The 24,977-nt window shown below is 37.7% G+C and overlaps 1 protein-coding gene across 1 annotated transcript; it reads left to right on the forward strand.

The window, feature by feature from the left end:
• The first annotated feature begins 7,803 nt into the window (after positions 1–7,803).
• FAM98A (family with sequence similarity 98 member A) lies at positions 7,804–23,809 on the forward strand. The gene is made up of 8 exons (XM_030857959.3): positions 7,804–7,961; positions 10,893–11,041; positions 13,206–13,340; positions 16,826–17,010; positions 18,042–18,122; positions 18,670–18,786; positions 20,863–21,030; positions 21,126–23,809. Exons 1-8 carry the CDS (start codon positions 7,909–7,911, stop codon positions 21,789–21,791), a joined length of 1,554 nt encoding a protein of 517 aa, XP_030713819.1. The 5' UTR covers positions 7,804–7,908; the 3' UTR covers positions 21,792–23,809.
• The last annotated feature ends 1,168 nt before the right edge of the window (positions 23,810–24,977 follow it).

Here is a 24,977-nt window from a genome sequence, read left to right on the forward strand (position 1 = left end):
GTCAAGGAACACCTCTGTGGCAAGTGAAGCTGAGCTCAGCCTTGAGGACAGGGTAGAAAGTAAACAAAGCAACAGAGAGACCAAAGAGCATCTGTGCACTTGCCTGGAACAGGAATGTTACCTGGGACAAAATGCTAAGGAAGCTTTGGAAGGTAAAGAATGAGTGCCTAAAGCAGTCAGAGGCTTCCCCCAAACTGAGTCTTAAAGATTGGCAGGAAGAATCTGTCAGAGAATGAGGGAAAGGGGATTTCAGGCAGAGGAAACAACTTATACAACAGTATAGAGATGTAGCATGGCAAGATGTGTTAAGTGAAGAGCAGACGTTCCATATGACCAGTGAAGGAGATCAGAATGTGCCACCCCAAAATAATGAGTGTGGCATGTAGACAAAGAATGCCACCTGCCATATCAGCAAACAAAGGATGTAGTTACCATCAGCCCCTACAGCTGCCCCCAGTGGTACACCCCGAGGGGATTCAGGATAGAAAAGAACAGGATACTGGCTCTAGATAGTTGAGGTGCATATCAAAGGAGTAATTTCATCAAGCCCAGACTCTTGCATCTTCTCATACAGGGAAAAGCACTAAATTCATTAACTTGAGATGTGTGTTTTTTCTTTAATTAACAGTAATCTTTTGATGTGCTGACTACCTGGTTTCTATTGCAAAAACTCCTATATACCCTGGCTCCTTCCTTTCTTCTTTAGAGCAGTCCCTCAGAGCTTTCCAAGAGGCTGTCTCCAGGGCTTAAGTCCTCAGCAAGTCCGCTGAATAAAACATAGGTCTCAACTTTTAGGTTGTGCAATTTTTTCAGTTGACAGGCATATAGATTATTTTGAGCTGAAGTCAATTGAGAATCAACAGATGCAGAAAGAAGTCTTTGCAGAGCTTCCATTAAATGATTAAAAGCAGAAACTTCTAAGAAACTAGGAGTGTCATAAATCTCCACTCTGGGGAAGTTTTATGGCCATGAAGAAGAAAGAAAGTTGTGGAATGAATCTACACAAATAAACCTTACTAAAATAATGCTGATCTTCCATTACTTTCCCCATACATGTACCTTCCCACTATTTATCCTCCCTAGAAACTCAACCTCCTTTCCCTTTGTTTAGTCACTTCTTCACTATGTATCGCTCTTCACTAAAGTGGTATATAAACTCTGAAGTCTAACCATCTCTTTGGGGTTTTCACTTTATTTCTCTGAAGCACCATGAGCATTAATAATAGTAACAACAGGGACTTCCCTGGTGGTGCAGTGGTTAAGAATCCACCTGCCAATGCAGGGCACACGGGTTCAAGCCCTGGTCCGGGAAGATCCCACATGCCATGGAGCAACTAAGTCTGTGAGCCACAACTACTGAGCCCACGTACCTAGAGCCCATGCTACGCAACAAGAGAAGCCACCGCAATGAGAAGCCCACGCACCGCAACCAAGAGTAGCCCCCACTCGCCGCAACTAGAGAAAGCCCCTGTGCAGCAACGAAGACAATGCAGCCAAAAATAAAGAAATAAATGAATACATTTTAAAAATATGTGTATATAATAATAACAACATCAATAAAAATTTTTGTGCCTTTTCTCCTGTTAATCTGTCTTTGTCAGTTTAATTTGTAGGCCCCATTCATGAAACTAAGAGGGTAGAGGAAAAAATTTTCTTCCCCTATACTAGAATGGGCAGAGGAGAAAGAAGGAGAGCCCTATGAGAGATAGGGTAAGAGAAGTGGTCAACATGATTAAGAAGTAAAAGAATAAAACTGAACTTCTCAAAACCCTCGGGGGGGAAAGTAAATTGCTGGATGTACGTGCATATGATATATTGTGCGAGTGATAGGGTCCAGAAACCACAAAGAATGAGTAGATTCATGTCCCATCTAAAAGGGGCAGCCTTCTCAACCCAAGCGAACAGCTGCCTTGCTGGGCATGAAGGACCTGGTGCTGCCAAGTCATCTGATTTATGTTTTTAAGAAAACCCAGAAATTCAGATTTTTAGATAATATCTCCAAACTTTTAAATAATGACTCCAAATTCTTCAAGTTATTATTTAGGCCAAAACCCCACACAACTCCTGGCCTGATATGGATGCTAGTTTATCACTTCTGGGCTAGAGTTTAATAAACTCTTACTGCATCCAAATTACACCAGTGTCTGTGTAATTCACTATGTGCCTAATTCATGTGTTGGCAGAACATGGCAGCTAGGCTGAAGACATTTTGGGAAAGAACAAAAATCAAGTTTGGAGCTTTTATTCTGGAAAGACCTGTTTATGTCTGTATATATCTATATCCACATCTATACGATTTATATCTATGTATATATAGATATCTATATCTTCCTCAATTTAAATATAGGCAAGATATTATTCTCAAACTTTGTGATATTTTTCAAAAATTGCCAGGGCTTAGAAAGTATACTATCACAGCCAGAGGCATGATTTGAAAAAAAGCATTCTTTATTAGTGAACAGGCATACCTCATTCTATTGTGCTTCACTTTATTGCACTTCGTGTTTTTATAAATTGAAGGTTTGTGGCAACCCTGCCTCAAGCAAGTCTACCAGCACCATTTTTCCAACAGCATTTGCTTACTTTGTGTCTCTGTGTCACATTTTGGTAATTGCTGCAATATTTCAAATTTTTTATTATTATTATATTTGTTAAGGTGATTTGTGATCAGTGATCTTTGATTGTAATTGTTTTGAGTTACCACAAACTGTGCTCATATGAGATGGCTAACTTAATAAATGTTGTGTATGTTCTGACTGCCCCACTGACCAGCTCCTCCCTGTCTCTCTCCCTCCTCAGGCCTCCCTATTCCCTGAAACACAACTATATTTAAATTAGGCCAGTTAATAATCCTTCAGTGGCCTCTAAGTGTTCAAAGGAAAGGAAGAGTCACACACCTCTCACTTTAAATCAAAAGCTAGAAATGATTAAATTTAGTGAGGAAGGCTTGTCTAAAGCTGAGAGAGGCCATAAGTTAGGCCGCGTATGTCAGTTAGCCAAGTTGTGAATGCAAAGGGAAAGTTCTTGAAGGAAATTAAAAGTGCTACTTCAGTGAACACACGAACGATAAGAAAGTAAGACAGCCTTATTGCTGATATGGAGAAAGTTTTAGTGATCTGGTTAGATCACACCAGCCACAACACTCCCTTAAATTAAAGCCTAATGCAGAGCAAGGCCCTAACTCTCTTCAATTCTGTGAGGAAGGGACATAAGAAAAGTTTGAAGCGAGCAGAGGTTGGTTCATGAGTTTTAAGGAAAAAAGCCATCTCCATGATGTTAAAGTGCAAGGTGAAGCAGCAAGTGATGATGTAGAAGCTGCAGCAAGTTATCCAGAGATCTAGGTAAGATAATTCATGAAGGTAGCTACCATAAACAACAGATTTTCAATGTAGAGGAAACAGCCTTCTACTGGAAGAAGATGCCAGAAGACTTTTATAGCTAGGGAGAAGTCAATGCCTGGCTTTAAGGCTTCAAAGGACAGGCTGACTCTCTGGTTAGTGATTAAGGTAGCTGGTGACTTAAAATGAAGCCAGTGCTCTTTTACCGTTCTAAAAATCCTAGGGTCCTTAAGTATTTTACTAGATCTACTTTGTCTGTGCTCTATCAATGGAATTATAAAGCCTGGATGTCAGTACATTTCTTTACAACATGGTTTACTAAATATTTTAAGCCCACTGTTGAGACCTACCGCTCAGAAAAAAAAAAAAGATTCCTTTCCAAATATTACTGCTCATTGATAATGAACTTGGTCACCCAAGAACTCTGATGGAGATGTACAATAAGATGAATGTTGTTTTCATACCTGCAAACACAACATCCATTCTGCAGCCCATAGATCAAGGAGTAATTTCAATTTCAAGTCTTATTATTGAAGATATACATTTTTGTAAGGCTGTAGCTGCCTTAGGTAGTAAGTCCTCTGGTGGATCTGAGCAAAGTACAGTGAAAACATCCTGAAAAGGATTCACCCTTCTAGATGCCATGAAGAACATTTGTGGTTCATGGCAAGAGGTCAAAATATCAACATGAATAGGAGTTTGGAAGAAGTTGATTCCAACCCTCATGGATGACTTTCGAGGGGTTCGAGACTTCAGTGGAGGAAGTAATTGCAGATGTGGTGGAAACAGCAAGAGAACTAGAATTCGAAATGATGCCCAAAGATGTGACTGAATTGCTACAATCTCATGATAAAACTTTAACAGATGAGGAGTTGCTTCTTATGGATGAGTAAAGTGTTTTCTTGAGATGGAATCTACTCCTGGTAAAGACTGTGAAGATAGCTGAAATGACAACAAATGATTTAGAATATTACATAAACTTAGTTTATAAAGCAATGACAAGGTTTGAAACAATACACTTCAGGTTTGAAAGAAGTTCTGCCGTGGGTAAAATGCTATCAAACAGCATTACATGCTACAGAGAAATCATTTGTGAAAGGAAGATTCAATTGATGTGGCAAATTTTTTGTTGTCTTATTTTAAGAAATTGCCACAGGTCTCCAACCTTCAGCAACCACCACTCTGATTAGTCAGCAGCCATCAACATCAAGGCAAGACCCTCCACCAACAAAAAGATTATGACTTGCTGAATGCTCAGATGATGGTTAGCATTTTTTAGCAATAAAGTATTTTTAAATTAAGGTATAATGCTATTGCACACTTAATAGACTACAGTATAGTGTAAACATACTTTTTTTTTTTTTTTTTTTTTTTTTGCGTTATGTGGGCCTCTCACTGTCGTGGCCGCTCTCGTTGCGGAGCACAGGCTCCGGACGTGCTGGCTCAGCAGCCATGGCTTATGGGCCCAGCCGCTCCGCGGCATGTGGGATCTTCCTGGACCGGGGCACGAACCCGTGTCCCCTGCATCGGCAGGTGGACTCTCAACCACTGCGCCACCAGGGAAGCCCTAAACATACATTTTATATGCACTGGGAAACAAAAAGATTCATGTGACTCTCTTTATTGTAATATCCACTTCATTGCCATGGTCTGGAACCAAACCTGCAACCTCTCCGAGGCATGCCTATAAGAGTATTTGAGACCCTACAAGATTAATTCTACATGCTAATATTTAGGGAGGAAAAAGTACTGTTTTCACTATGCAAGCTGAAAAGGACTTTAGTAGCATACACAAACTTTAATTTCATAAGCAACATGAGCAAATCTAGAGTCTTTCTTACTTTCTCCTTGTTGGAGAGTCATTCTCAGGGCAAATTCATTAAAACTGGAAAGTGCTATATATATATATATATATTTTTTAATATTTATTTATTTATTTTATTATTTATTTTGGTTGCACTGGGTCTTAGTTGCAGGCTCCTTAGTTGTGGCATGCGAACTCTTAGTTGCTGCATGCATGTGGGATCTAGTTCCCTGACCAGGGATCGAACCCGGGCCCCCTGCATTGGGAGCATGGGGTCTTAACCACTGCGCCACCAGGGAAGTCCCTATATATTTTTTCAGACTTTTAATTGAGGAAAAAATTATTTATTTTAGGTGCCTGTTTAATCAACTTTGAGAAACCATTCTATGACAAATGACAAATCTTATATTCAAGTTTGTACCAACTTACTTGCCATTATAAAAATTACCCTTCTATGAATTTTAGAAGTAACTTTCTTAAGAATCTCAGCTGCATAAAAATTTAACTACTACATAATTCAAAACTCTGCCTATAATCCTCTTTAAGGTTATGACATAAAAAGATGTTCCTCTGAAAACTAAAGTCATTTTCATTTCAATTTTCTCGATTACATTTTTTTCACAAGTATAAAACATTTTCTCTTTACTCTTTACAAGAATATTTGGAAAGGCTGGACTGTAAACTAAGATTATTCATTATTTCTAGTTGAACACCTTCTAAACAGAAAACTCATCTCTCAAAGATAATCTGATGGACTTTAGACAACTCTAAGTGTTAGAGAACTCTTTCTTATATTGAACTGAGGCAAAAACCAGGGTTCCTAACTCCCCGATCAGAGTTTTTTTCATATAATTCAGCTTGAATAAGGTCTTTAGATATCCAGGTTACAATACAAAAAAAAAAAATTTTTCAAAACAAAATGCAAATGATTCCTAGTAGATCCTATAGAAATGATGGCAATATTTACTTTTAAAAGCATTGATTTCATTGCAGTAGTCCTTTATAGAATTATTTTAAATAATAAAAAAACTTTGTGTTGGCTACACTCCATTTACTCTAACAATTTGCATTAGGTAGAGAAGAATAATATATTTAGGGGAGTCATCATTTGTTCACTCACAAATACTATGTTATAACTTACAATGAAATGTGAGTCAAGAATGAAAACTCCCCCCCCAAATTGATTTTGCACTAAGAATTACTTTTTGTTTAGCACCTTCAACAACCCTATGAGAATAATTATTCCATTTTTATTGTAAGGTAATTATACACAAGATATACAAGCATACATAAGTTGAATAAGTTGTTTATTCAACTAGCTAGATATTCCTATCTTTTCATATCCTGCTTATAAATCCTTATTTGACTAGTCAGATAAGAAGAAATATGGATTTAGAGATACCTCAGTCTCAAGAGCCAGGTCCTTATTGCCCTTACCATTTTTACAGACCATTAAGCCACTGAGCCCTTAGTGTCCTCATCTGCAAAATGGGAGTAATACTTACACAGCCTTATGGTGCTTGCATAAAATAATGTCGATCAAGGAAGTAACACTATGTCAAGCACACACTAGGTACATAATAAATATTAATTCCTTCCCCCCACTCCAGATGGTGCAAAATAAGGAATTTTAAAAGGTACTATTAAGGATAGGGAGCATTTATCCATTAGACACGAAAATGAGAACTACAAAATTAAATCTACTGGTATCAATGTGAAAACTCTTTAAAAAATGCCTACATAGTGCAGCGTATACCAATTTATAGTTAAATATAATTTTCTAAATATGCCATCACTTTGAAAACAAATTTTCTCATTTTTTCAATAATTTCTAAGCACATACCCAGCCAGTGACTGCAAAGAAACCACAACCCATCGTGAACCAAGTGTCACACCCTGCCAAATATTGCCAAATCAACAACGGTACAACAAAAATTTATTTACTCTTTAAACTGCGTGAATCTAAATCTATTCTATTTGAGATTGATACGGAGTGAAAACCTCCTCTCACCTCCGTTCCCCCTTTAAAATAAGATGCTTAGTGTCTGGGAAGGGCTTAAGGTGCAAAGTAAAGAATGTAAAGGGAAGGAATGAAACAACTTCATGAGTACATTCGTGTCAAGGGAAAGTTGACTCCTCCCTAATCCTGAAATACAGCTACTACGGCCACAAGGAAATACAATGGCATGTTATCGGCCATTTTCCGCATTTGGCCCGTCTACCCCTGTGCTAAAGAATTAGACCGGAGCGCACGAATTTCCCCTTTCTCCATAACCCACAGCTAAAAGTAGAACATGCCAGCAGGCTGCAGACACCCACTAGGGTGACTGAGCTCCCGAGACTCACAGCCAGCACCCACCCAAGTCTTACGACCCTCCCCACCCACGACGATCCTACCCCGCCCGCCCCGCCCCAAGATTCGCACATGCGTACACCCAATTAGGAGAAGTTAGAGCATTCCCCGACTCGCCTAGTCGCCACGCCCAGCTGCCACGCAGCCAGTCCTCCTGCCCTTCTTGGGGCCGCTAGCTTCACTATTCAGTAATACGCATGTGCAAACGGTGTCTCCGGGCCACCCATTAGCCGGCCAGGGCGGGACGGCAGGCGGAACCAAGTTTCTTGCGCACGCTCCAGACATGCGCAGTGCAGCGGCTGAGGCGCCCGCTGTCGATTTGGAAGTTCCGGGAAGGCAGCGCATGCGCGAGTTTACGAGTTACCGGCGAAGAGGGGAGCCTGACGACTCGGAAATTTGAATACCACAGTAGCATGGAGTGTGACCTCATGGAGACTGACATCTTGGAGTCTTTGGAAGATCTCGGGTAAGACTGCCTGGGCACGGGTCTCCCAAACCTCACGCTACCGGCGCCCCGGGAACTCCTCCTCCGCCCCAGTCAGAGACACCTGCCTCTTCACGCCGCACCCCGTGGCTCCTGACTGTCGCCTCCCTGTAGCTCCGGGACCCCAATGCCACGTCCACTGCCTGCCCTGCCGGGTCGGGGCCCTCCAGCTGCGACACCCTAGGCCTCCCCTGTGCTTCCTGCAGCCGAGTTACCCGCGGCGTTTGTCAGTCATGCGTGTCATTGTCTGGGTTTTGGTTCTCGCCACCACGCTCCCCGAGCTCCTCTCCTTGCGCCTCATTCTCCTGCCCTACTCCCTCACTCTGGAGGTTGCCAAAGTTGATTATCTGTTTTCCTACTTGTTCTGCAAACTTCCTGCTCCTGTTTTGAGCCCCTACTCCTACCCCACCCCCCTACTCTCAAAAAAATCTGGTTTGCCCAGTCATGTATTCATGTGCCCAGGCTGCCCTCAGCCACAAGTCCGTGCGCTGCATACGTTCCGCCCGCTAGCTCACTTGTGCACCTAACCTGTCACCACCTTCCTGGGAACCACTGGCAGTTTCCCTTGACTCTGACACTCCTTCATTGAGCCACCGTTAGCCCTTACCCTTAGGGGCATCTTCACCCACCAAGTCTCTGCATATTTGTTGTGCATTTTGTCTCTCCTCGTGACAGTTAACTCAACCATAATTTATCAGTATCTAGAAGCTGGAAATAGGGATTCTTATCTCACTGGGTCACCCAGATCAGTGTACGCTGTTAAAACTTGAGAACTTAGAATTTCTTGGGCTAAATGTGGTTCCAGAAAGAAACTGTATGATTATATATTTGCCTACAGGTACGGTATCAAAAAAAGAAAGAAAGAAAGAAAAGAAAAACAGATTTAGGTAACCATATTTATAAAGTAACAAGTCCCTTATCAAAACCTTCCCCGAGGTTCTTCCATGCCATGGAAACCTTTGGGGGAAACCTTTCTTCTTCAGGAAAGGATACCTTGGGTTCCCAAAATCTGCCCATTTAAGTAACTTGTCCTGGAACAGATTTTTATGAAAGGAAATGGTAGTGCTTATCATCTTTTTTTGTCAACATGAATTATCATTGTTCTTTTCTTTGGAACTTGCTCTGAATTGTCATGACGATTATGGACTTTAGGCGGCTTATTTCTTTGATGAGAGCCTAAGTAAAAGTCACATTCAGCAAAATGGTGTCTTTTTGGTGGACCTCTCAGACTAAATTCCTAAATTTCATACATGAAACCATTCAGTAAACATTTCTGATGAACACTTTTTCTGTTGATAGTGTTGATCTGAGCACTTAAGGGTATAGAGTGAGGTAGAAGAGAAGTTCACACTGTGAAAATATGCTGTGAGGAGAACTGAGGAGGGCCAGGAAAAGGACAGGAAATGGGGAAGGAAAACTGAGAAAGGAAACAAGTCCTAAGCTTCCTAGAAGAAGTGACACTTAAGATTAATCTTGAAGGAGGAGTAGAGAGGATGGAGGTAAACTGTATTTAAATGTAGTCATTCTGCATGGATAGAGGTCCCTTAACAATTGGTGATGGATGCCATTTCTTCCCATTCTTTTATCCTCTGTTAACTATGTTTTTCTTCTTTTGGGTACTATAAAAGTCTTTGTTACTATAATAACTCTAGTTAAGTAAATCATGGAGATGGGTTGTAATGTAAACCATGGATAGTCTGAAAACTTGACTATACATTTTAACCCATAACTGCCTAGTTTGGTGGCATTCAGTCATTAAAATTTAGCCTTAATTGAATGACGTGTACTTTTCAAGGATTTACTGTGAAATATTAGAAATAAACGACCATTCATTTTTAACCTGGTACACAGTAGGAATTCAGTAATTACTTGTAGAATATATTAATAAAGTTTAAATGTGTAACACAAGGAGAAATTTCTAGGCCTAGTTTTTTTATTTCACTGTCTAATAATATGTGGTTTTGAATCTAGATGCCAGGCTATATATAATCTCATTTTTTGTGTGAGATTTCTTCTGTCCCATTAAATATATAAACATATAATTATATTTTAGAAGGATTGACTGTTATCATTTCTCTAACATCTCTATACCTCTAAATATCGAATATCTTAAGCATATAATGTATCATATTTAATAAGTGCTTTTATCAATATTACATTTAAAAGAAGATAAAATAACCTGAAGAATATGTATTTTAAAATTATCTTGAGAATGATAAAATCTTTAATTCTAGCTACTTTCTAGATTGAGGTTCATTGTTACTATTGTCTTTTATGAATGTTTGAACATTTAATAATTTTTTTAATTACATTTGAATCAGTTACAAAGAATTGGGATTCAGTTGCACCAGTTCACCCAAACATCAACTCACCAGCAATTATTAAATTAATCTTCACATTTCTCTGGTACTAGTAAGTCTTACTAATCTTAACTATCATTAAATATAGAAGGAGGAAATAAATGAATAATTGGAAAGCTTTTGCTTTTAAAGAAAATCATTAAAAACCAAATCTAATTAATTTCTGGAAAAATTTCTAGAAAATATAACCTAAGTTTTATTTCTGAAATAGTAAACTATAGTATCACTAGTTATCACTTATAATCTAGTTTTAATACTAATTCAATTAAAGTAAGAAGTAAACCTTTGTACATAAGAGCTCTCAGTAAATGTACAGAGGTTGACATAATTTAGTACATGTGATTCTATTCAATATTCACATATTTTGAGGGGATTAGCTTGTTTTTTCTAATGGTTTAGTTTATTTATATTTGCAAGTTTAGAGACTGGTCATTGTAATTTATCTTTGTTAAACCATTGCTTAATTATACAAATAAAAATGTAAATACATTGTATCTGTAATGTATTAGATGTGATTTTATATTCTTCTGAAGTATAATTTCTTACTCACCAGTTACAAGGGTCCATTGTTAGAAGATGGCGCTCTGTCTCAGGCAGTCTCTGCTGGAGCCAGTTCCCCTGAGTTTACCAAACTCTGTGCTTGGTTGGTGTCTGAATTAAGAGTGCTCTGTAAACTAGACGAAAATGTGCAAGCAACTAACAGTAAGTAAACATTCAGTTTTAGGTGCAAAATGTAAAAATAAAGTTTGTATTGTCAAGTGAACATTATCAGTATTACAGCTGAAATTTCAAGTTCTTTGTAAATGTAAAAAAAATTTTATAAAGAAACCAAATGCTTTTTTCTCCTCCATTGTTTTTAGAGATAAGGTGATTCTGAAGTTGAAAAACTGGAATGTAGTCATACAACTGTTAAAAATTTGTGGAAGTTGAAAAGACCCTATTACTGAGACACAGAAAAATGGAGACAAGTATATATGAACTTTTCATTCTTTGTAAAAAGTTGTGAGATCTTAAATTGGTGGCTAGAACTAGAAATTGGGGCGTTTTTCTCTGAGGACTACCAAATTCCAGTACATATAGCATGTAAAGTAAATGCATTCTAATTCTGTTATACATAGGGAGAAAGAATACTTTATTAAGAAGCTTTCCGTGTCATAGGAATGTATCACTAGATGCATCAAAACTAGATCCAGCACCATCAGATTTATGGTGTTGAGAGCTGTTTTACATTTGCCAATTTTGTTAACTGCTTGAGCGCTAGTTTTGATGCTGAGAAAGAGGCAAAAGCTTGGAATCTGATACCCCACAACCTGGTTCCCTCCTATCATAGGTAAATCCATAACAGGAGATAAAGAAAAATGCCCACCTGCTAATCCACCCTTATGGAGAACTATACACATAATCCCATTTTTTTCCCCCACAGAATCCCATTTCGAAGAGCTCACTCTTGCATATTTAGTATATTTAATGTGTATACATCAGTGGCATCCAATTCTAATTATTAAGGAGAGTATAGTGTAACAGTAGTAGTAGCAGCTTATACTTACTGAGCACTAGCCATATTCTAAGCACTTTACTAGTGTTAACTCATTTAAACCTCAGGGCAACCCTACCATGCAGCCTTTATTACTCTTTTATACGTTAAACAAGGAAGCACAAAGAGGTTAAGCACATCGCCTGAGGTCACACAACCAGTAAGTGCTTCAGTCCCCAGCAGTCAAGTTTGGGAGCCAGTGTTCTTCACACTGCCTCTTGACCTAACATTTCAGAGATTGTAGGTACCCTTGAAAACACCTATACGGTGTTAACTGTTTATAACCAGGAGCCCTGTTGTTCAAATGAAAACATCTTATAGAAGTCAATATAAAACAGGTAAAAAGTGTGGCTGTTTTAGTTGAAGTTGAGAGGGACTAGTTTGAACACAGCTCTCTCCTCCCCGGCTGCCTCTAACGGAGTTCTTTGGAACTGAAGTTCACGGAACACAGTTTGCAAAACATTGATAATACATTCTTCCCATTTTATAGGTGAGAAAATGGACTCAAATGAAGTGACTCTCAAAGTTTGTTAGTTAAATTTTACCCCTTTGTGATATTGGTTAGAGAACTATCAAAATAGTAAAGAAGAACGAGCATTGCTTTTCCTTGGTTCACCCAGTAAACGCTATACTTGACACGTTATGAGAAAACAGAAACACGAATCATGTTCGCCATCTTCAAATATAGTCTAACTGGGAATTTTAGGCACAACTGAAACAACTGGAGATTAGAACAGTAGTTAAATACTTCACTTTGTGGTTCACAGGGGAAGGAAATCAGTGAGTGTAGCAGGCCCTGGGGAAGGTTTCATCAAGGAGCAAGACCACTGGGCTTTGATGGATAGGTGAGGTTTGATAGAGCAGGAGAGAGTAGAGGGCATATCAATCACCAGGAGTCACTTAAGTGAAGGCACGCAAGTAGAAATGAGACTGACCATTCCTGGGACAGTGAGGAGACTGGCCTGGCACAAATAGAGGGAATGTTTGTGGAGGTTGTAGGTAACTACTATATACATGTAGTAGGAACTACTCCTAACAATATACTGGGAAGGGCAAGCAGAGAGGCTATGAAGAATCTTTAAAGGCAAACAGAAAAAATTAGATTGGATGAGGTAGAAATTAGGAAGCCATGAAAGGTTCTCAAACAAGGCAATAACCTAATGAAAACCGTTTAAGAAAGCAAATTGGCAGTGGTGTGAGAAAGGATGAATTAGAAGAGACAGGAACTTGTATTAGGAAAATACTATTAAAATTTTCAATTTATATATAATTACTATGCCAATGGGGAAAACAATAATTTTTATTAAATAAGATTATTTTAATTCTTAAAAGGCCCAAGTGAAGCTGAAGAATTCCAGCTTGAGGTGAGTGGGCTTCTAGGGGAGATGAACTGTCCATATCTTTCACTGACATCTGGGGATGTGACCAAGCGCCTTCTCATTCAGAAGAACTGCCTCCTTTTGCTCAGTAAGTTCATGGCTACTAGAATGTAGTCATTATTTTTTATTTATGTTTTCCATGGCTAATAAATGGGTGTAAAGAAAACTTTGTTAAATTTCTAACTAAGAAGCTAATGATGGGTCCATGCGCTGGTAGCAGTGTTGTTTTGTAATTGCTACTCTTTTATGGTTTAAATTTGGTGTGGTGCTCAGCCTGCTGTGCTTCACCTAACATGACCAAAGGTAGTGCTGGAGGGTTATACAAGTGTGTGATCACCACACCTCAGTGTTCTAGACTAGAAACACATTTTAAAATAAACTAGGAAGATACTGTGGGAATAATGAAGATTTTTTAAATTAATTTATTTGAGGACAGTAACCATTCTAGGTGCAGTAAATGGTAAATGTAATTAAAGCATTTTGTTGATATTTCTTTGTGGCTGGGTAATTGTTTGGGGATTTTGGTTTTGTTTGTAAAGATGTCAAATTACAATGTAAGCATTTCTGGAATACTATTTGGATTGTTCCTGTACTACTGATCATTCTGGGAAGTAAATTTTTATGAAAAATTCTCTCCTTCCATGTTTTTTAAATATACTAACTACTATTTCTCTCTTCACCCTGAGAAACAATAAGTAGACTCAACAAATTTTATTGCCTTATATAAACTCTCCAATAAACACCACCAGTAGTCTTAAACTCAGAATTTTTGTCGCATTCTGAGATGCGCTTAGAGTAAACTTTGGTTAACTGATACAACTGAACTTTGGCTTCTGAAAAATGATGCAACTCCAATTTTGAAGGTTCAGTCAAAAAAAAAAAAAGTGTGTTCACAGCCATTATACTTAGGAACTAAGGTATTCCAAAATCACTTTCTTATTTTCCCCTTCGTCAAATGATTGTTACTGGGTGGGTATGGGGGCAGGGGATAGACACAAAACGTTAGTTAGTGCTTTAGATATTGATATTGCTGCATATAGTTCTTATACATGCATTCATTATCCTTCAAATTGTATAATTTCAATAACTGGCCCAGCCACAGTATACTCACTGAATCTTCCTTTGTAGCACTGCTTTTCCTTTCCAATACCTGATATTTGGCACTTAGAATATGTTATCTTACATAGGAAGACAACAGCTGTGTGGAAAGCTCAGTAATGACCCTGAATACCTAATTCTTCCAAAGAGCTCAGAGTTTGGTCTTTTTGGTATTGATACTTATAAAAACCACTTGGAATATAAATATTTATAAAAATGCCTTTAACTCTTTCCTGTTTCTTAAGCGAGTGTCCTCAACATTATTATTTTGGACTCAGGGTCATAATTGTATTTTAATGTGCTATCACCCCTCAAAAGCTTTTCAAGAATATACAACTATTTGCTCCTCAACTACATGACTAAATCAACAAAAGGTTACTCTGCTCTTCGAATTCTTTGTACATACATACACACTGCTCCCTTCCTCCTCTTATCTTTGCTTCTGCTCTTTCCCCTTTTGAAAATATTCCCTAGTTTGTATTCTCTCTCATGCTAGTATGCATTTATGTACATATACTCATTCTCTTTTCGCGCTGTATAAATATTTCTCATCTTTCCAAACATCAGTTGTCACATCTCGATGCTATAATTTTACTTGCTTCTTCCAGCACTCTTACCTTACTGATTTGGATCTTTTAATACATTGCATTCTGAGGGGGAAAATAAACTAACCTCATTAGAATTGTTAGTAAAATAGAATAGTCTATTCTCTAATAGTCCGTAGTGTCTGAAAAACTCTCATGTATCAGGTTAAGAACTGTTGTGGCTGTTCATTGGCCTTTGCGGTTGTTAGGATATTTCTCTTAGGTATGATTAGTCAGATGTCTTTGATGCATATATTCTTTATTCCTAACTAGATTGTCTGTAGAGATCTTTTTTGTTTGTTATGTATAATACTTATAGTGCCTTTCCTGGTACTTTGAACACATCAGTTACAGTTAATGTTTTTCAATGGTAATTGTGTTGGTAAACTAATTTTGTGAATGCCTGAGCTATGTTTTTCCAAATTTAGAGACCAGTTTATTAAATCATATAATATATGATTTTCTAGAGCAAGGGTTGGCAAACTTTTTCTTAAATGGCCAGATAGTAAATATTTTCAGCTTCGTGGGCCATAAGGTTTCTGTCACAGCTACTTAACCCTGCTGTTGTAGCATGTAAGCGGCCATAGATGATATGTAAATGAATCAGTGTGGCAGTGTTCCAATAAAACCTTATTTCCAAAAACATGATTATTTTCATGACATTGGGGTTTTACTGTTTCGATCTTTTAACTCATACAGTTTGCTATATGGAACATGTTAAGATTTTATCAAACCCATTTAGAAGACCTTTCCAGAAATGTAGCTGTGTTTATTCTAGAATAGGATTTGGCAGCTTTTCAGAAATGATCTGCCAAAATTATGACCCCTGTACTTCTCACATTACACCTTGGGTGTAGGAAATGAGATATTCAAGCTGATCATTCTTTTATACTTATAATAGGGCTTAAGAGCCCAGAAAATGTCTTTTTCCAAAACTATCTTCCTAACATTGTCAGAAGGTTCTCACTTTGTCACATAACCTGAAATCCTGAGATCCACATGATTATTAAACATCTTTTATAACAAGTTAAATGTCCTTGGGAAGGTTAAAGTAATAAGATTGAATATTTATACCTTCAACTGAATTACCTGAAGCAGATTGCAGCCCTCAGAATACCTGCCTGAAATCAACACACAAGGTGATGATATTGATACAAAAGGACTCTGTCCAGAAATGATGAGAAAGTTTTGGGTTTGTTTTTTTTTTCCCCCAGGGGCGGGGGTGAGAATGAGGAACATAGGAGGAAAGGGAATATTGAGAAGAATATAGATGGAAGAGGGTTTTCTGTGAACAGCTGGAGGGTGACCTTAGGCTACTGGAGACCATGAAAAAGGAATGTTTGGAAATTTAGTCCTTTCCCCCTTCTCTTGTAAGTGAAGCTTTGACTACTAAAAAATGTTCTTTCACTCTGGTCTTAAACAGACTACCTGAGTTTTGGAAGGTAAGAGGGCAGGATAGTTGCATCACTGGTGTGTATCAGTTGTGAGAAGTAAAAAAATAATAATAACTTTTTAACTGTTGCTAAAAATTGGCCACCTGCCACCTTTTGCAAATTTGTTAACAGATGCCAGCCCCTGTTCTGGAGGTTCCTTAATAGTGAAATGCAAGAATCCACATTTTAAGATGTGATCTACCTTGATCCTTTGATTTCAAAGAAGAATTGCTTGCTTTTAAATCAGGCTTTAAACATATATTGGTTAAATACTGAATTACAGAACCAGTTTATATGTTACGTCATTTGCAGGTAAAAATGGTTTTCCTTTCTTGTTTTTATCCATTCTTGCAGCTTTAAAAGTTACATATCATTAGGTCTATAGAGTTGTGACTCCAGACTTATGACTATTAATTGTAGCTGTATCTCATTTTGAAATCTTATTTTGTTTACTTCAGCATACCTCATCTCAGAACTAGAAGCTGCCAGAATGCTCTGTGTGAATACTCTTCCAAAAAAAGCTCAAGAAGGAGGCGGTAGTGAGGTCTTTCAAGAGTTGAAAGGCATATGTATTGCTCTAGGAATGTCCAAACCTCCAGCCAATATAACTATGTTCCAATTCTTCAGCGGGATTGAAAAAAAAGTAAGACCTTTAGTACCAGATTGTAGTGTATTAAAGGCATAGTCCTACAGTTGTTTGAAATGAAGCAAGTTAATTTCTCTTAATGGGAACCTAATGTGCATATTATTAAGTAATTGTTACTAAATAAGTTTTTGGTTTTAAGTCCTAGATACCTTCAAGAGAAATTGGTATTTTACTGTTTTCTTTTTTTAACATATTAGCATGTTTCTTTTTCAAAAAGGAAACTTTGCACTTTGATTTATAAACTGAAATAAGCTAGAAATAATGTAAAAAGTATTAGGACTTGCATCCATTTAAAAGTTATTTTATCATTGAACTTTGATGCAATTAATTTTAAGGTCCTTATCATTAAATGTTACCACCATTCTCCCCATTGACTGGACAGAAAAGGATGTAAATATTTTGGGATTTTAATCCAGTCACTTCGAGCCTTACATGTTTCAACTGGCAAACTAGATATGTTGACTGCTAATATAATCTAGTATGTGAAAATAAGTCAGAATTATTTTATACCACATGTTATCAACAGTTAAGAGTTTTTATATAATTGATTAGGAACAAGCAATTTTAATTAAAAATTAGTGAACAGAAGAGAATGATATTTGTTATAGCGGAGTTATTCTCTATATGCATATCTGCTGGACTCTTAAGAATTGGTACATTTGCATTGTGGGGTAGATAGATGCCATGATGCACAAATTTGGCTGAACTCTACAGGGGAGCAGCAGTGTATCCATAGGCCATATTTTTCTGTGTGTTCATTCATTCATTCAGCAAATACACATTGAATGCCCACTGTTGTCAGGCACTGTTCTAGGTGCAGTGAAGGACTCATGCTTCCATAGACACGTGAGGAGTGGGTCAAGTGAGTGTCTTTATCGTGTGGGTCTTGTACATTTCAAAACATCCTCCACCTTTGCCTCTGTCAGGAATCTTCTTTTGATGGCAAGATATGATGGGAATTGGGAAGATGAGGAGGATGTGTTTTACTTTTAGATTTGTTTATTCATTCATTTATGTTTTTGTGTCAGTTAAAGGAAACATTAGCAAAAGTTCCACCTAATCATGTGGGAAAGCCTTTATTGAAGAAGCCAATGGGACCAGCCCACTGGGTGAGTAGTAATCATCTGAGTAAACTTTGTAAGGAGCCATCTACCTATCTCAGGATATTTATGTTTGTGTTTTTGAAGTTGTATTTTCTAATATGTAGTTTCCTAGGTGGACATCCTTAGAATCATTTTTGTTAATCTTAAGATTTATCCAAAATAATTTTATTTATGTAAGATTAGAAGCGCTTCTTTCATAATTTGTAAATATTTCACACAGCTGATTAAATTGAAGTTCAGTATGATGCATGTTTCTAATTGCCAAATGGGTTGCCTTCAAGCCAAAAACTTCACTGGGCTGAGCTTCACACAGTGAATTATAGGAAAACTAAATGAGAATTTTGTACTTTACATATTCTTTATTATGTTTTGAGACAGCCTATCATTTCATTAGCTTATTATAACTTCTTATTCTATTTATTAAATAACCTAATTCATTTTGTGCTGAGTGCTGGGGATTCAGTTGTGAATAAAACAGATACAGTTTCTGCCCGTTTGGAATAGGGGGTCAAGCAGATTTAAATTCTAACTGGTCTTTTTAATTTTGTTTCAGGAAAAGATAGAAGCAATTAACCAAGCCGTAGCCAATGAATATGAAGTTCGGAGAAAGCTGCTAATAAAACGTTTGGATGTCACTGTCCAGTCTTTTGGCTGGTCTGACAGAGCTAAGGTACACATATCACTTAAAAGAGCAAAGTATTTATAGACATGATCCTTAAACATTCCTAGCCCAGTTTAGATACAGTGGAGACTATAAGAGAAATACATAGGAGACACACATAGGAGTTTTTCTTTAGTGAGTTACTGAGTAGCAATTCTTTCAGCCATTCAGCAATAATAAAAACATTTATTTTTCAATTTTTTAATATTTTCCAACAAAGCTATATGTTATAAACCCTACTGGGAGTTCCCATTTGTGAGAGAAAAGGAGAGTATCTGAAAATTACTAAAAATAATAAATTCTACAATTATTTGTTTACTGTACTTTAAGCTAGCAATTAACTTGCTAATTAAATAAATTAATTAAATTAGAAATACTGTTTTGGAGGACCAAATATTATGATCCATTTATAGGGAATTGGAGAATCTGGTAAGACTTTGTTTTATTTCAGCTTCAGTAAGATAATCCGTTGTCTTGGTCATTCAACAGATATTTATTAAATATCTACTATTTTATCAGTGTTAATTAATAGGCGCAGTTGATTAATTTGACCTTCTTAGAACCCTGAAATGGAACTAATTATTGAATTTATGTGGAGGTTCGTCCAAATATGTTAGTATTTGATGTTCCCTTAATAGTGCATTCATTTTTAAAAGTAGATTTTTCTCTGAATTTTAATTGACTGAGAAAATGTTTTTCTTTAGTTTAGTTCTCCAATTATCTTCCTAATACATTAGTTTCACCTAAAATCTTTAAAGCATGGCATAATCCTATTTAGCTGCTAAATTGATGGGGTAGATATTTATTGAGTTAACAGTATCTTAGTGTTGGAAAGGGGTTTTAGAGATCAGTCTTAACTCCCCTTATTTTGCAACTAAAAACATGGAGAGCCAGGTACATGGAAGGTTTTGCCTAAGATCTCACAGTGAGTCAGTAGTAACATGAGGAATAAACTGTTCTCTTCTGGGACTGTTGAGGAAATACCAATACTTTCTTAAAGTTGTCTTTGATAAAAACAATCGTTTTACTCTCAGCATAATACATATACTTCAAAAGCAAAAACCTGCAACTCTCAGCTAGAAAAGCATGTAATGATTGATGGGTGTGCATTGACCCAAGGCATTAACACTACAGTTCTGGGGTTTTATTTGTTTGTTTTTTAATAAATTTATTTATTTGTTTGTTTTTGGCTGTGTTGGGTCTTTTTGCTGTGCGCGGGCTTTTCTCTAGTTGCGGCAAAGCGGGGGCTACTCTGCGTTTCAGTGCAGGGGCTTCTCATTGCGGTGGCTTCTCGTTGCAGAGCGTGGTCTGTAGGCACGCGGGCTCAGGAGTTGTGGCTCGCGGGCTCTAGAGCGCAGGCTCAGTAGTTGTGGCGCACAGGCTTAGTTGCTCCGTGGCATGTGGGATCTTCCCAGACCAGGGCTCGAGCCCGTGTACCCTGCATTAGCAGGCAGATTCTTAACCACTCTGCCACCAGGAAAGCCCTAACTTGCTCTTTATATCCTTTGTTCATTCATCTTTTGTGGTCTTATGTTACACATGCATTAAATGTACTTCTACTAAATGGTTAAAGTAGACTCTTTTTCTTAATTATTATTTATAATAGAGGAAAGTATTACATGGGGGGATCACTTTTGCAAGAAATATGTATGATGTTAACATAATTAGTTCAAATTAGTCACGGGTAACTTTTTTTATCTCATAGTAAGCAGATGAGAAAATTAAAGCAAAATTGTTGAAATGGGTTTCCATTCTTATATTTAAATAGATAAAATGAAGGTGTTTGATCTGAGACCAATGGCATGGGGAACCATTTTGTCCCACAGTCCTTTTAAAAGGGAAGCCCATTACCCCCATATCCCCCTCCGCCCATCATTCCTTGGGGATACGGGGGTAAAAGGGCTTTATCTAAGCTGTACTCTTAAGTTAGTTCTTTACTAGATAGGAGCAATGGTGAGTATGTAACTTCTGTCATCTGGAGCCTAGTAAATATTATCATCAGACATTTTGGAAATCTTATTTAATATCAATGTTTCTATGTCATCTTGAAAATTGACATTTGTCTTTGAACACTTTCTTTCACAGAGTCAGACAGAAAAATTAGCGAAGGTTTACCAGCCAAAACGCTCAGTCTTATCTCCTAAAAGTACTATTTCTGTTGCCCACCTTTTGGCCGCAAGACAAGACTTGTCAAAGATTTTAAGGACAAGCAGTGGCTCTATAAGAGAAAAGACTGCCTGTGCCATCAATAAGGTGATGAGAGTACCTTTAACTTTCTTTCAGATACATTTATTTCTGTTTATAAAATAAAGTAATTCAAAATTTTAAATGTCTTTCTTATCCCATAGGTGTTGATGGGCAGGGTTCCTGACAGAGGAGGTAGGCCCAATGAAATTGAACCTCCACCCCCGGAGATGCCACCATGGCAGAAGAGGCAGGATGGCACCCAGCAGCCAGCAGGAGGCCGCGGAGCAGGGAGAGGTGGTTATGAACATGCCTCATACGGAGGGCGAGGAGGTCACGAACAAGGAGGGGGGAGGGGCGGACGTGGTGGCTACGACCACGGTGGCCGAGGGGGAGGAAGAGGAAATAAGCATCAAGGAGGCTGGACAGACGGAGGGAGTGGAGGGGGCGGTGGCTACCAAGATGGTAGTTACCGAGATTCCAGTTTCCAGCCGGGTGGCTATCACGGTGGCCACAGTGGTGGCTACCAGGGTGGTGGTTATGGTGGCTTCCAAACATCTACATATACAGGAAGTGGATACCAGGGTGGTGGATATCAGCAGGACAGTAGATACCAAGATGGAGGGCATCATGGTGATCGAGGCAGTGGTCGCGGAGGGAGAGGTGGTCGCGGAGGCCGAGGTGGTGGACGCGCAGGCCAGGGAGGAGGTTGGGGAGGAAGAGGGAGCCAGAATTATCACCAGGGAGGACAGTTTGAACAGCACTTCCAGCATGGAGGTTATCAGTATAATCATTCTGGATTTGGACAGGGCAGACATTATACTAGTTGAGGCTACAGAACCTTACATTTTGCTAGAGCTCAAGTAATAGAAACTTAGTTTCAGAATCCTGAATCCAGCATTGTTTTTGAGTTAATGTGAGACCACAGGTGACAGGCAGATTCCTGCTTGGCATAAGCATTTGTAGGTCTTCATACAATACTGTTCGTTTTGGGTTTTGTTTTTTTTTTAATGGACTTACATAATGCTGTTTATTTGAGAAACACATACAGTATCTCTCCTTTGTATGAAGAATTTCTTAAAAGGTAATTAAAATTGCCTTTAATTGACCAGTAGACTAATTCCACAGTCAGAACATGCATATTTTTCTGAACAAAATTACTTGAGTAAGTAGTTTTCATGTTTTCAATATGCAGTTTTGAAAAATGAGGATTCTCCTAGATTTTTTTAGATTTACAGCTAGGAAACCTTCCTCATATTAACAATCCATTTATATGTATTTTCCTTAAAGTATTCTAATGCCTATTTTCCAAGCACAGTTCTGCCCTGATTGGCTTTTTATTCTGAGAGGTTATGCAACATTTGCTTCATGATAGAACTTCAAGGTCAGTTCCTATTAAATGAGCTCTTCTGCAGATAGCACATTCAGTAGCCTTATCCTTTCGATGGAATACTGTACCATATGCTCAACTCTGAAAATCTTGAACACGGCCAAAATCCGTAAAGATTATAAAAGCAAACTAAGTTGTGAACCTATAGTACACGTAGGCATTTAGTTAAGTATAGCAATTCAAACTGACCTGCATCCATTCAAAACAAGTTCCTTCAACCTTATTTTTACTTGAAATCTGCTAGAAGAAACAGCAAACTGAAATTTGTTTTATGCACGAGTTAATACCACTGGCTCAGCAAATACAAGTTAGTTTGCTTTGGGCAGGAGACTTTTTTTGTAATGGAAAAAATGCACTACCAAGTAAGAGGACAGATTTTTGCTTAGAGCAGGAGGCCCTTTATTATTGCTGCAGAAAACAAAAGCCTGGCTGCGTTGATGTTTGACACTCACCTTTACTGAAATCTACATGACGCTTCTTGCTGGGTTTTTGTACACGTAAATATTGTCAAGCTGTGAAAGAAAATGGCTGGAGGTGTGCTTTGTGTGAAAGGTGAGCAATAAAGTATTTGTATGTTCTCTCTTTGGTTTGAGTTTTATTTTAGCCACTTTTTTAAACTGAATTATTCAGGATGCTTGCTTCAAGCTTCTGAACTAAGGCCTTTGTTCCCCAAAGATTCTCAAGTGTATCCTTGAAACATAATTTGTAGTGAAAGATAACCCTTACTCTAGAACCTTAAGTAAGTTGAAAAATAGCTATTTCCAAATTTACCTTTTATTATAACTTTATAGCTGGAAAACTTCACTACTTATCCCTGGCCCCTAGGTGTAGCTGTTGCTGCACAGTAGTGTTAGGCAAAGATCCATTAATGGCCCTGATCTTTTAGGGGGCTTTTTTATTTATTTGTTTCTCCATTCTTCCTAAGAATGAGTGACATTTTGAATGAAGTGAATTGAAAATATAAATATATGTTTGTAAAAAGAAATAGTATTTCCTTTTCCTACTAAATTGGGCTTTTTAGAGTAAAGAATCAGCTCATGGCTTACCATTAAAAATAATTCTGTTTGCTGTTGAGATAAACACATTCTTTTGATTGCTGAAAAAAAGCCTTGATCATTTTGTTACTTTTACCTGTTTATTAGATTTTTTGATTGGCATTTACCATTCTAAAATGTTCAAACTTGAAGACAATTTAACATACTTTTACTTATCATTAAAGATTTTAAGTTCTGTCTTGAAAGTTGTTAAGTATTCGTCTCTTTGCTTTATGCTGTTAAATGTGTTTAGTATGTATAGGAATTTTCTGTTAGAAATAAAATTGTCAAGTTTTCATATCTTAAAATGATATCTTAGAATGTTTTAACACATACCTTAGCATTTGTTTTAATCTGTTTTCTAGCCTCAGACTCCACAATATACTTAATATGTTTCATTCTTTTGACACATATAATTTTGATTTATTTTTATGGTTAGTGAATTACTTTTCATATGTGATTTTTCATGTGATTACTTTTCATACATGAGCATGTATAAGAAAACAAATATACATTTCTTCACAATGCACTTTATTTTCTGCTTCAAATGAGAACTTTTTTTTCACATTATAAACCCGTAAAAGAATTGTCTTTTAGTTTCTTTTCTTTGACATATATTAAGTTCTCTAGAAAGAGGATATTTCAAGTCACCGGTTAGTTTTGTTATACTAAAATAAACTTCTTAGGTTTGTATAGAGTGTTGATTTTTTTTTTTTTTTTTTTGCGGTATGCGGGCCTCTCACTGTTGTGGCCTCTCCCGTTGTGGGGCACAGGCTCCAGATGCACAGGCTCAGCGGCCATGGCTCAAGGGCCCAGCCACTCCGCGGCATGTGGGATCTTCCTGGACCGGGGCACGAACCCGCGTCCCCTGCATTGGCAGGCGGACTCTCAACCACTGCGCCACCAGGGAAGCCCATAGAGTGTTGATTTTATACACATTCATAACTTTACTTGTGGAAAATAATGACTTGCTGGCATAGGGAATGTGGGAATTTCTTGGAGAAACAAGAAACAAAATTTTTAGGAGGGAATTTTTGACATATGGACTCTTAAAAATATTATTTCTTAAACAGATGGACTGAGACAGTACCTTTCGTTAGTGCTTTGTTTCCTCCTCTCTCAGTAACTAGAACAGGATGTCAACAGTCTCTATGAAAATTATCAGAGGTATGCCACTATCATTTTCATTTCTTGTTCTGGATCCAAGCTGAGCTAGTGTCTGTTGGGGCTCCAGAGAGGCCACCCCCAAAATACACCACAATGGCATACTGACTATTTTTGAATTAAAGTTACTTAAGAAATGGCCAATGCAAGAGGGACACTCTGACCCTCCTTTCCTTCTCACTGAAAGCAAGAAGTCAGTCTCTCATGTGAAAGGTATACTCCCTGCACCTGGAGATAGAAGGACACCCTTATTGCTGGAGATAGGGAATTCGAGTTGAGAAGTCTGTATAAACAAACCTTGTAACTTCTTTAATTTACTACCCCAAGCCCAAACTCTATTTAGAGTTTTCACTAATTAAGTGCCCAAATCCTAAGTTTCTTTATCCTGTTAATGCCCCAGAATTTTTTTTTTTTTTATTTTGTCTAAA

The sequence above is a fragment of the Globicephala melas genome, chromosome 12, assembly GCF_963455315.2.
Source record: "Globicephala melas chromosome 12, mGloMel1.2, whole genome shotgun sequence".
NCBI classification, from domain to species: Eukaryota; Metazoa; Chordata; class Mammalia; order Artiodactyla; family Delphinidae; genus Globicephala; species Globicephala melas.